Genomic DNA, 14,005 nt, shown 5'->3' on the forward strand with positions numbered 1-14,005 from the left:
ACATCATGTGATATGGAATATCCCTCTGGTCAGTCTCAGTCAGCTATCCTGGCTATATCCCCTCCCAAGTTTTACCCACCCCCAGCCTACTGGGGAAATGTTGGGGAAACAGCCTTGATGCTGCATGAGCCCTACTCAGCAGTAGTCAGAACACTAGTGTGTATCTAGCTACCGCTGCACAGCACAGTGAGGGCTGCATCTGAGGCAGACCCATTACACAAGGCAAGAGACCAGCACGGCTGAGTTGAGACCTGGTGGTCAAACTAAAGGGCAAAAAGGAACTGCACAGGCAGTGGAAGCAGGAACAGATATCCTGGGAAAAGTACAGGGATGCTGCCCAGTTGTGTAGGGAGGGGGTCAGGAAGGCCAAAGCACAGCTTGAGCTGAACTTGGCAAGGAATGCAAAGCATAATAAGAAGGGCTTCTACAGGTATGTCAACCAGAAAAGGAAGGTCAAGGAAAGCATAATCCCTCTAATGTTTAAGACTAGCAAGCTAGTAGCTGGTAACAATAGATGAGAAGGCTGAGGTACTCAACAACTTTTTTGCCTCAGTCTTCACTAGTAACGTCTCTTCCTGCACCTCTCAAGTGGATGGGCCACAAGACAGGGACTGGGGGTGCAAAGTTCCTCCCACTGTAAGAGAAGATCAGGTTCATGACCCCCTAAGGAACCTGAATGTACGTAAGCCTATGGGACCTGATGAGATGCATCCCAGAGTCCTGAGGGAATTGGCTGATGTAGTTGCCATGCCACTCCCCATAATATGAATTCCTTGGTGACTGGGAAAAGGGAAACATTGCGCCCATTTTCACAAAGGGAGGAAAGGACCCTGGGAATTAGCAACCTGCCAGACTTACCTCTGTGCCTGGCAAGATCATGGAGCAGATCCTCCTAGAAGCTAAGGCACATGGAGGACAGGGAAGTGATTTGGGACAGCCAGCACGGCTTCACCAGGGGCAAGTCCTGCCTGACCAACCTAAGTGGCTTTCCATGATGAAGTGACTACATCAGCGGACAAGGGAAGAGCTACGGATGTCACCTATCTGGGCTTCTGTAAAGCCTTTGACATGGTCCCCCACTACATCATTCCCTCTAAATTGGATGGACTGTTCAGTGGATGAGGAATTGGTTGCATGGTCATATACAGAAGGTAGTGGTCAACAGCTCGAAGTCCAGATGGAGTTCAGTGACAACTGGCATCCCTCAAGGTTCCATACTGAAACCAACTGTATCCTGGGCTGCACTAAAAGCCACATGGCCAGCAGGTCAAGGGAGGTGATTCTGCCCCTCTACTCCGCTCTGTTGAGACCCCACCTGCAGTGCTGCATCCAGCTTTGGGGCCCTCAGCACAAGACAGACACAGACCTGTTGCAGCAAGTCCAGAGGAGTGCCACAAAAATGATCAAAGGACTGGAACACCTCTGCTATGAAGACAGGCTGAGAGTGTTGGGGTTGCTCATCCTGAAGAAGAAAGGTCTCCCTCCCTGGAGCCTTCATCGCGGCCTTTCAGTACTTAAAGGGGGCCTTTAAGAAAGATGGGGGCAATCTTCTTAGCAGGGCCTGCTGCAATAGGACAAAGAGTAATTGTTTTAAACTAAAGGAGGGTCGATTTAGACTAGATATAAAGACGACATTTTTTACAAGGAGGGTGGTGAAACACTGGAAGAGATTGCCCAGAGAGGCGGTAGAAGCCCCATCTCTAGAAGCATTCAAGGTCAGGTTAGACAGGGTGCTAAGCAACCTGATCTAGCTAAGGATGTCCATGCGCATGGCAGGGGGGTTGGAACTAGATGACCTTTAAGAGTCCCTTCCAATCCAAACTATTCTATGGTTCTATGATTTTCCTGTAAGAAGCAGAGGAGCTCAGCAGTTTCAACAAGCCAAATAAAGCCTGGATCCAAACAACAGCAAAAAAGAACTAAATTTTCATTAAAGCATGTTTTGCTGCAAACTAATATGCTTTCTCTCAACTCCTCCTGGATACATATGGAAATAACTACAAATAGCTATACAAAAATATACAAGTTCTTACATGTACATTAATAACCAAGCAATGAAGTTTCTGAAAATAATCTAGACTAAAGAAAGATGTTAAGTATGTACATCTTCATACTAGCTTTTGTTTAGTTCAGATCTCTCATTTTAGCAAAAGCCCTTCAACTTCGCTGTCTACCACCACAGAAGGAAATACTATGCTCAAAGCAGGAAGATCATTTTTGCCTTTGAAAATACACCACCTTTCTTACCACTGAATCTTACTTTGCCAGACAAGGTACAGCTAACATTTACTTTTCAAGTTACTGATATCTGTGAGGTCTGACTCAGTGGGCCATTAAAAAAAACAAACAAACAACCCAACAACCATACATATAGTGGGATTACGGTTACTTTGTAGAAATATTTTAATCTACTATTTCAAGTTCTGTCCAATTTTCAGAAGAAATAACCACTGGTAGCTATAAAATAAGAAGGCACCACCCATGGCTCAGAAAGCACCTGACCCAAAAGTTGCTGCAAGCATGGGGACCACCACAGACTTGTTCTATTCTTACACTCCTCCTAAAGCACCTACAGCTGGCCATTAGAGGGATGACAGCAGGCTACTTGGTTTGACTCAATACATTCATTCTCAAGTCATACCACTATTGCTCTGTTAAACCTGCAAAATTCAACCATTAAACCAGCTTACCTGATTAAAACCACAAGCTATTATAAATTCCAAGGTTCATGACTGCTACACCTCAGTTGAGTCTGGGGACTGAACTCAAATCTACAAATATTTCCTTTCAAAATGTTTATAGGTCAAAGCCTCCGATTCTTTTTGACGCGTCATTCTTAAAATCCAAAGAATGACAGTTAGAATGCAAATAAAAAAACACAGAATACATACCAAGTTTAACAAACTTAAGCCAATTATGGTTCTAATCAATGAAATACAGATCTTTTTAATAAATAATTGGAAAACCCCAGAATAGATGTGAGGCTTCAACTGAGTATCAACTAGCTGCAATGCTATTCAAACGTTCCACTTATTACAGCAAGACCTACAAATACCTGCAACTCAAGAAATACAAGATTTAGGAAGTTGGTCTTTAACTTAATTATTAAGACAGGAAAATAATAAAATCTGTTTGCAAATTCTAATGATCAACCCTAGACTGTTTTATTCTCTGAGAAACACATCAATATTCTAGGGAAAAAAATGAGAATATGAAAGCACATATATTCATTAGGAAGCCCATATAACTCATTAACTATGGAGAGGCCTGCTTCAGGCTGCCGCATTTAACAGCTCTTTAAGACACAAATATAGAAACACACATCTAGAATTCAGGTATGTCCTACTTAGATGCATTTCAAGTGCTGGTTGAGGAGGAGAAAAGGAAAGAAAAATGAACTAAATCAGAACCTACAATTAATAGAAATGCATCAGGGACATAAGTCAAAAAGGGATTTAAAAACAACACTGCCTGGGTGACATCAGGAACCAAGACATGAATGCTGTGCTAACACAACCAGAACAGTCAAATCTGCTCATTCTTTTTCGCATGGTTACCTACCACTCTGTTCCCTATCCCCAAAAGACACAGGAGAGCCAGTAGCCTGTAGCGTGGAAAAGGGGAGCACAGAGGCCAAATTCTCCTTCCTTTTCTTGTCAAGAGACAGAAATCAGAACCACCTACCTTGTGTATGCCACAGATTATATCAGGTTGAGTTATACTGAGAAGGTCATTATTGCCTTTCAAAGGCCTGGAATGATCTTTAAACTCATGCCCTCGGAAATCCTCTTCTGACAGAGCATGTTGCTGGATCAAGGTACCCATGCCTCCATCCAAAACCATTATCCGCTCCTGCAGAAGTGATTCAATTTCATCTTCCATGCTTTTCTGTGTATCTACTGTAAGAAAATAAAACCAACATTTAAGCAGCTTTGAAATTCCGTATCTATACATTTGTGCAACCTGCACTCTCACCATTTAAGAAACAGAAGAAAATAACTAATCCTCTACTGAAATCAAACAATCATTGGTATATTTCGCCTACAGCTCCAATCACCTGATGTCAGGTTAACAGCTGCATCTATCGAAATAGAATTAGACTCAATTGGTCCTGCACCTAAGTACAGCCACCTGCACATGGCCAGCTGCAGAAGAAAAGATACCAAAAGTTCACAAGGGCATATACCACCAAACTCTCTACATAAACCAGTTTCCAACACTGGAAAGTGTGATAATTTCCACCACGGCAACATTTGCACAGCAATGCAGAGCTGCCCCTTGGTACCTGATACTGTACTGTAAGTGGTACACAAGGACAAACCAGAAACTAGTAAACATCATTAAAAAAAAATCTACTTTAATTGCCTCTGTCATAACGATAAAGAGATACAAACTGAGCAAGCAAAAACAATCCTTCAGCTGAGTCCCAAATTCACCTCTTCCTAGGATTAGGGCAGTAAATAATGATTTTGTACTTCTGTTAGTGAGCAAACACCAAGATACACCAACAGCTAATAGCCAGGGTTTACCTTCTTTTGCACAAACACAGCAAGATCATCTTCTGCTATGCAACAATGCCAGAAGAAAACAAATCAGGCAAATCACATGCTAATTATAAGACAGTGGACAGGGTAAGCCTAACAGTGACTGAAACAGAAAACCGTATAAATTTCAGACCTATCATTAGGAACAAAGATGCAGTATTGTAATGCTTTAAAATCCCAAACAAAGCCCATCCCAAACATTAAAAAAGCCAAAACTATAACCTGAGACATAAAAAAACCAAACCAAACCAAAACCCACACTACAAACCCCTCAAAATCCCAACAAAACTAATCCTAGTTTTCCTCTTTAGAATGCACAGAATCATTTCAGAATGAAGATACACTTACATGCATATAGCACAATAATCAAACAGCCTCTCCACCAAAAACCCAATTTACAAGAGCCAGACCCCACTTATCTTTCACAACCCTGTAGATAAACAATGTGTTGCTCTTCACCTCTCTCCTTCATTTAGCTTGGGCTTACTCACTTTGACTAAACACCTGTTTCCCATTTCAGTTATGCACTATCATCAAAAAACTTGTAAAAACAAATGACTTCTGAAGCACAAAAAATACCCTTACGTCTCATTACAACACCGCAGTATTTAAAAATCACTGGCAACTGCTAACTGATTTCACTTTTTTCCTTCTGCATTCTTGCAATGCAACTTCTGTTTTGACACCAGTACTGTTAAAGAAAGAATACGCTGGAGAGAAGACGAGGCCAAGAATAAAGTATTAGAAGGTTACATTTATACCAACACTCCGGAAAAATAGCTCTAATCAGACGTAGTCTGAGCAAGAAGATAAGCCAAACAAAATCTGCTCTATAACAAGTATGAAGTATTTGAAGGGAGATTAAAATACTAAAAGGCAAGCCACCCTCGTTTCAAAGTTGGAAGTTTTAACACCACACAGGCGGGCTCAGCAGGTTCTTATATAAGAGCTTAAACCTACTCACGTTAATCCATCAAATTATTCATGAAAACACAATCAGTCCTTGAGCTAAAGGCTTCGAGAAGCAAGACACAAAAAATTGTATCTGAAAGTGCATCTGCAATGCAGACTCCTACGGAGCGTAACTCACGTGCCTTGCAAGAGCTACAACAACAAGACACACGTTAGAGCTTGCTTTTGCTTTAATGCAGCCTCTTAAGTCCGCTCCTTGATGGCGTGAGCTGCAGCCCAGACAGCTGAGCCAAGCCATCGGAGTGCTTCCAGAACCAGCCCTCCTTTCTATATACATGCTTCCCAACTATCTTCTCACACACGCTGGGAAGCAAAGAAAGGTTTATTTACAGCTTGGTTTTAAAACCAAGCCTCACGTAGTCTGTTTTGCTTTCTCTACAGCTTGCCTCACTGAATAGATGCAGCTTCAGCGTACCGTTTTCTGCTCCCAGGAGCACTGTCTTCTGCCTCATCTCTGCTCCCAGCTCTGAGAGCGCTTTATTCTGAAGCAGCTTTCCAAATCCGTGCTTCTTCAGCAGCATCTCAAAAAGCTGCAGGAAACAGGGTGGGCATCATGAAGGTGGCTGTCAGTGCCAGAGGTACACAGAGTCTACATCTGAGAAATGGATGGCATAGCTCCAAGCCCACCAAAACTCAATTTACCTGCCCTTGCTATGGAAAACACTTGACATTTCTCCTGTTAGGAGCCTGCACTACTTGAAGCCATGCTCTGGCAGGCTGACGATGCAATTTTCAAGTTGGAAACAAAGTCTGCAGACAGGTCCAAAAAGATTCCAGAAATCAGACAGGATCGATTCATAAAGCCATGCTATAAAGTGCTGAACTCTGCAATTGGGAGAAAAGAAGGGGAAGGGAGGAGGCTGGGAATCAGCTCTGCTAAATAAGTGCCATCATCTTAATTCAGCATTCAACTCACATAATTGCTCTCCAGCACTAACAGGGTGCAAGTGTTTGTTACAGAATAAATTAAAAATGTTTAGAGAAATTCCTAAGCAGGGAAAAATCAGGTCAGCCTTTTCTTTCTTTTTTTTTTTTGCCCCCTTTTTTTTTTTTTGCTTTTGTTCTTGTTTACAAACTCTGTTCCTACCACCACTCAGCCAGAAGTTGATTAAAAATTTATTTTATAAAGATCACTGGTGAGCTTTGGGAAACGGATTCCCTCTTCCATTCAGAAACGTGCAGAGAAAAACTGCCTCTGTAGCTGTAATAGAGACAGTAGCAACCCAGCAGTGATAACAGGACCCAGGACCCACTCATTACCACAGACTGGTCTAGGGCTGGAACTAGTTTAACAGACCATACCAAGACAGAACCAAAGTCACCCAACAGCATTGGCTTAAAAGTCAATGGGATACAGGATGCAGAACAAAAAATCCCCATACCCTACTTCACTTCCCCACTCTGGCTTGAGGCCACATGAACAAGGGGAGTAGTAGTGTGGGAAGGAGAAATTATACCAGCTACAACAACTTTTACCCCTTGCACATGCTTCCAAGCAAGTTTGCATAACACACAAGGTGTCCCGCTGGTACAGCTGTTCACCTCTACCATCATTCTACCACTAGCAACTACAAGCTTTGTCCAGCTGTAACCTTCCATTTTCACAATGTAGCAACTAAACAGCTCAGGGGATAACACAAGATAATGTTCCTTCATCTCCTTATCCCAGCCCCACCCACATACAGGCCCTATGCACAGAATTGAAGGGATAAATGCATGTTCTTCACAAGAAACAGGACTTCAAGGCTTGCAATTTGCTTAAAAACACATTTTTCTGATGCCTGCAATGATTCTCAAAAGGTGGGACTTTTATTATTTATGTACATCTATTAAAAATTTATTCCTAGTATAAAATAGTCTGGTATACAAGTACTTGGAAGGGAATAAAGGATTACAAGTTGCCTCCAAAGCTTTTCATAAAGGTTCAACCCAGCTGTGACAGTATTATAGTATTTTCGTCACGTTAACGTGAAACCACACAAACTGAAGAACTGCAAGGAGCTCTAGGCACTTACAGTGCCCCTTATCTCCTAGGCTGACCGGGTCCCTCCTAACAGGCAAAGCACCACCCTGCCTTTGCACATCCGGATTCAGCAAACCACCACTGCCCTGCACGAGCTCCAAGCACGAGTTTCTCCATCACTCAAAAAAAAAAAAAAAAAAAATCATTATGCAGCATGCAGAAATTATGACAATAGCAGCTAAAAAGGATGCTCCTGCTATCAGCCTGCCACAGACAACTCATTAGCATTGCTCACTGTTTAATTAACTACATCTTCTTCAACTGGATGCCCTCTGGCAACATTAAGAGTTTCATGAACTGCAGCAACAGATGGCAGACAGGTCCTCTACAACCACGAGCAGCAGCACCCTATTGTTAAGGTACTGATCACCTGCCTATTCACAGGGAGAAGCATCAGATCTTACCATCTCACCTTGGGTACCTCTGGGCACCTCGCTGACACTTTCTGTGTCAGCACTCGTTTTAAGAACCATTCAGGTCTTCCACAACAGACAGACAGACACTTGTGTAGCCAATGCATTCACAAAGTCAGCCTGAAAGGCAAATGACAACACAAAAGTCACTCAAGTCTCAGAGTAACAGAGTCGTGATAGTTGTGCCCATTGTCTCTAGCTAAACACGCAAGTCCCAGTCTCAGGGAGCTCCCTGTGTTACATCCACAACTGTTCATCTCCTGACATTAACTGTTCACCGCATACCATTAGATATTCATTGCAGGCAGGTACCACGAGGAAACAAAATGGCCTCCAGACCAGCATGGTCTCGCTTTGTGGCATGCCCCGCCACCGAGAGGCTAGGGAGAAGCACTTTGCTCAGCCTCCCAACAGCCCGCTCCCAAACACAGACCCTCTGCGTCACTGCCAGACATACATCTCATCGCATGCTGCCTTCTGCCTGTCCAGTGGGGCTCCACAAACACCTCCCGCACACAACTTTTGCTCCCATCTACCAACTGCCACCACTTCTCAAGCTCCTGTGAAACACCCTCTCACGTTTCCGATTTCAGCCAAACCCATTCGGTTCTGCAGCAGCAGGCCGGTCGCTAGCCAGGGCTTGACCCCAGATGGCACCAGAGAAAGGGCAAGTCAAGGTCACCTTTGCCAGAGGAACCTGGAAAAACCTCAGCCCGCAGGAGCAGATTACGGAGAGCATGCAGCTCTGCGGTGGAGGACTGCGGGCCCGTTCAACGAGCGGAGGGGCGCAGGCCTGGGCTGAAGGCCAGGCTCAGCAGCAGGCATCCCCTCACAAAGACTGAAAGGGAACGCGCTTAGGATCTCCGCAGGTAGCCGCGCCACTGAGAGCGGCCACCACCAGAACCGTCCATTTTAAAAGACCGACAACGCCAATCAGCAGCTAATTTATTTCTGCTGCCCTGCCTACGCCTGCTGTTTAAGCCGTGAAACGACCCGTTCGGCTGGGCGCCCCGGCGCGGCTGGAGCACACCCAGTCCCTCTCACCACGGGGCAGCCTCTCACGCAGCTGGGTTTTATTTTTCTGCCGTAACTGTGCCCGGCGGGGCGGCACGGGCGGCCCTGCACCCTCCGGATCCCTCCGAGGCAGAGTGACGCCTACTCCGAGGGGACCGGAGCCGTCCGCAACACGCGCCCTCATTCGCTGCCGCCACCAACACCACACTTTCGCGTCGGCGCCACCCGTTTAAACGCCAAGCGCGGCTTTTCCGAAAGTTAAACGCTGCGAATTACGGACGCCCCCCGCCTGCACCGCACTGCACCGCGCCACGTAAACACCAGAGGCCGAGGGGAGGGCGAGCTGCCCGCCTGCTGCGGCACCACCGCAGCGCCCGCCGCCGCCCCCTCACACGCCGCCCGGCAGCCCCCGCCGCTCCCGGGAGCGGCTCCGCGGGTCCCCGCGTCCCCCCGCCCGTGGGCGGGAAGGCCCCGCCTGGCCGCTGCCACCGCAGCGGCACGTGGCGGGCCCCGGCCCGCCGCTGCCGCCCGTGGGGGGTGGGCGGGCGGGGGCCATCTCACCCCGCACCCCGTGCGCGCGCGCACGCGCCACCACCCCAGCGCTCGCGCCCGTTACCCGGCGGGTGGGCGCCCGCCGGTCCCGCGGGCGCCATGCTGCCGGGGCGTCACCGCCGCTGCGCGCCCCTCCGCGCCGCGGGGCGAGGGGCTAGGGGGGACTCGCGCGCAACGAGGGGGCGGGCTGCCGCGTCACCCCCTGACGCGCGAGCTCCGCCCAGAGCGGGCGCGCGCGCGGGGCCGCCGTTGCAGCCGTTGGGCCGAGGGGAAGCGAGGGGCGGTGGGGGGCTTTCCTTGGGCGGCAGCGCGGGAACGTGCGGCCGCAGGGGAAGGCAGCGCCTGGCCTCCTCGCGCGCTCGCTCACTCTCCTCGCGTCAGTGCCCATGGCTTTAGCTGCGCCTGTACTTACTGGGCGGTGATTTTGCTGCCAGGCAAAGCTAAAGAAAATGAGTTGCCCCCTCATCTGAGGGGGGATAAGTCTTTCAAATGCCAACAACGCTTGTATAGCGATTAGAGACTAGCCTAGGGTTGAAACAGATGTAAGTATTCCGTACATTAACTGGAAATCAGCCTTGCCAGGGATGTGGATGGATGCATGTCACTGGCATGTAAACCTGTTTGTACTAAAGGAGTCACAGCACGTTACGGGTTGGAAGGGACCTCTGAGATCATCTAGTCCAACCCCCCTGCCAGAGCAGGATCTCCTACAGCAGGTCGCACAGGACTGCAGCCAGGCGGGTTTTGAATGTCTCTGGAGAAGGAGACTCCACAGCCTCCCTGGGCAGCCTGTTCCTGTGCTCTGCCACCCTCACAGTGAAAAAGTTTTTCCTCATGTTCAGGCAGAACTTTGTATGCTCCAATTTGTGCCCTTTGCCCCTTGTCCTGTCACTGGGCATCACTGAAAAGAGCCTGGCCCCGTCAATTAGGGCACAGTTTGCTTGACAGTCGAACTTAACAAATAAAATGTGCCTTATTTTGACACAAAGAGTTTCACTGCTGAGGACACATCCTTTCAACTTCTTACCTGGGGACTCACATGTGAAAAGGAAGCAATACCTGCCTGTTAGACCTGCCGGGCAGCCTCCCAAGCAGGGCCCTTTGCCTGGCGAATGCTTGTTGAGAGCCAGAGTAGCTCAAGGGAATAACCGCTGCTCTCATTACAGTGTTAGTAATTCAAATGCCAGTAATTAACATGAACAGCGTTGCCATTTTAAACCAGCTCAGCGTGTTGTCCCAAAAAGTGGGGTCTTTCACCTGATGTGCAAAGCCAAGACATATGCAGGGCTGAGGTATTCCTGTATTTGCAGGTTTGCGCATAGCTGGATGCTGGGCAGTATTCCACACAGCTAGCTCAGCTGGGCACAGAAGCCACACGCTGTTGATCTTGATACACCCTTACAAAAAACCCACCCACGTTTACACCCTGAGTTTTGTGGGTTCTTCTTTGCCCGTCTCTGTTTCAAGTCACAGCACTCTTGTACTTTACAGCACGTGCTCAGAGAGGGATCGACAGGAGTGAGTAGAGGGTTTCGACTGAGTTGGTGGTTGCGGTCTCCCACTGCCCCGGTTACTTTTTCCCCGGTTACTGCAGATTTTGCTGACTTTGTGCTTCTTTGATAATCATCTGTCTCTCCAGCCTTCTGAGGTGGGATGTTCCCTTCTTACCAGTCTCTCAGTTTTTCCTCAAGGATGCTGTCGTTGGTGAGGCATGCACTGTTAAAGTAACCAGGCCTATACAGTAGGACCATTTATCAAGTGTTCAAAATATGAAGAGAAGGAAGGAAGCCTGTAAAATGGATTATTGATCAGCCTTTCCTGTTTTCCTTGGCGGGTTCAGTAACTTAAACAAGCAAAGCAAATACTGCAGGTGATTATGCAGAGGCCTCTGGGTCTGTGTTAACAGGAATGAACTGAGTTTGCTTCCCTCCTTCAGGCGCCTGGGCCTCAGCTCTGCGCGGCAGCCGTAAAGCCTTTTATCAGCTAAGAGTATGGGTTGCTACATGTACCGTACTTAATAATGGGTTCTGCATTTTCCCTGGAAAACTTTCATGTGACTCAAAAGGAATTAAAAGCCATTAGTGTAGATGATTCCTGGAGGCTGAATGTTTACTCTTGAATTTTCTTTTGAGACATAAAAAACATTGGTTACAAACCCTTGGAGTCCAATGAGATCTAGGAACTTTTATAATCAGCTCTGGTCAATGGTGATGCAAGTACATATAAAAAATGTAGCTTTATGTTTAAATAATGTATATGTCTAATTCAGCTTCAGAAGAACTACAGGCAGCCTACATATCAGCTAGGTAGTAGTCCAACTTCAGTTGTAGAGACTGGATTTGAATGCCAGGAGACACTGCTGGAGAGCGGACCTTGCCTCTTGGCAAACCATTGCAGTGGTCAGCCCCAGGTCCCACTGCAAAAATGTGTCCCAAAATTCTGGTGTAAGGTGGATTGGTCTGCAAACCCATCAACTTTAAAAGCACGACAACAGAAGTGGAGTACACTAAACAGAAGCTAAAGTCAGATACTCCTAGGGAGTACCTAATTTTATCCCTGTTACATATAATTTCCATGTACTTTAGAGATGGGCAATGCTTTAGGAACCATTCATTAAGAGATTTTAGGTTGTGTGTTTCCTCGCTTGACTTTTGGACCACTTCCAACCTTTTTGTCATGCCACATAACACTATGAAAATTTTCTCGGGCAGCAATACAGGTTAAAAAGCTCACTGTCTCCACAGTTGCTTTGTGGAGACAGATCTTTGTACCACAGCTCAGCACGTCCTTGCGTGTGCTGATGCAGTTGTTTGTATAACTGCTGCAAAGTAGGTCAGTGGAAAAAAAAAAAAAGCTGGAAATTTGAAGGTGCTTTTGAAAAGGATCATTTCACGCATCCCATTTACTCTGCAGTTTCACAACCAGTTTGAGCTAATTCGGCTGTGCGGTGCTGTGAAAAGTCAGTCCCAAATCCCACCTTGTGCCATCCTCACATTTCCATGCCTTTCCTTGTGCAGGTGCTAGCCCTCGAACGCAATTCTTCCTTAAAGGTCAGCTTTCAGTGGGAACAGGTCTCTGACCCGATTAATCTGCAGCTGAACGGTCTCCAGAGCTGAGGTAGGAGCAGCAGCAGGATGAGAGGGCAGCAGCTGCCCAGCCCCACACTGTGCTTAATCTGCTCGAGAAACTGGAGTTGTGCAGACAACTGGATGAGCACAACTGAGGCAAGATACACTCCAGAGGGTGAAGGGCAGAGGAATGAGTGGTTAAGGGCCCCATTTATCAAACCAGATCATCCAACAAAGGAGTTCATCAACACAGAACTTCAGCCTTAATGTGTTTTGCGGTGTCAGAGGACCTCAGGTCCCTTTTCTTGGTTTAGTTTCAATGCTGACAGCACTGCGCAGTGCTAAGCGTCCCGGTGCGTGTCACTGTCCCGAGGCTGCCACACACCTGCAGTTGCCAAGATTTTTGAACTGTTTCTTTGAGAAGCTCTAATACATGGTGTGTTTGCAGGAAACCCTCGAGGGTTTGTGGTGAGCATACCGTTAAGCTTGAAAAGTGCTTTTTCTTCCTCGATACAGAGTGTTGTTCTTATCTTACTAAGTCAAAATACTCTTCCTTTCTGTACATTTAGAGTAACATCAGGAGCAGCTTAGAGCTGCTGGAGCAATGAAGTAAAGGAAGGGAGAACACAAAGGTGCCATCATTCCCACATCTGAGAAACCTGACCTTAACACTGTTGGGAATCAGTCCTATTTAAACATCTGTTGCAGACATACTATCATTCATGCAAATATCTGTCATCGTGGTGAGAATCCTGGTTTCTGAAGCCGGTTATAAGCAGTGCCTGAGTGAAGCTAACGTCTTCCTAATAGCAACAGGATTAAACTATAAATCCAAATTAATATCCTCAGGAAAAAAAAAAAAATATTTGTTGGATTTGGTTCTGGTATTTGAAGTATATTTGAAGGCATTTTCACACTACTGCTTTCCCCAGCTCCTCCTACACACAGCTAAACTAGCACAGGTCTTTTAAAATGAGGTAGTGTTTGAAGCAAACAAAGCCATCTTCATATTTTGTTGGGGTTTTTTCCAGTGCCAAAGATCTGGTTCACCAGTTTGTTACTCTGCTTGCACACCGATGTATTCAAACAGCATACTCACCTTATGCGTGTGGAAGATCAAACACAGAGGTTTAGCAGACTCCTTTGGCTTTTGGGTATGTGTTTTACATACCTCCATAATATTCATTACAAAAACATGCCTTTCGTTCCCATATTATCTGCCTTTGTTCCTGAGGATGCAGTTCCCAATGGGCTATTCACATAAGTAATCCTTATTTAAACAAGAACAGTGGGATTATTCATGTTACTAAAGAACAGTCATATTTCAGAGGATTATATCCGAGTGAAGCATTCACAGCACCATGCAGAAATCTGAAAGAGAAAGCAGATTAATCTGATTCAGAGCACAGCTCTTAGCAC

At 46.4% G+C, this 14,005-nt stretch overlaps 1 protein-coding gene across 1 annotated transcript in view; it reads right to left on the bottom strand.

Annotated features, from left to right (window-relative positions):
* The window catches only part of MTR (5-methyltetrahydrofolate-homocysteine methyltransferase), a 63,302-nt gene extending 53,683 nt beyond the window's left edge, over positions 1 to 9,619 (bottom strand). The window contains exons 1-2 of the mRNA XM_086460959.1: positions 9,598 to 9,619; positions 3,685 to 3,896 (exon numbers count right to left, since the gene is read on the bottom strand). Coding sequence (XP_086317085.1) covers positions 3,685 to 3,896; positions 9,598 to 9,619 — 234 coding nt within the window. The remainder of the gene's footprint in view (positions 1 to 3,684; positions 3,897 to 9,597) is intronic.
* Positions 9,620 to 14,005: the final 4,386 nt, after the last annotated feature.

This window comes from Leptosomus discolor, chromosome 2, assembly GCF_034619465.1.
Source record: "Leptosomus discolor isolate bLepDis1 chromosome 2, bLepDis1.hap2, whole genome shotgun sequence".
NCBI classification, from domain to species: Eukaryota; Metazoa; Chordata; class Aves; order Leptosomiformes; family Leptosomidae; genus Leptosomus; species Leptosomus discolor.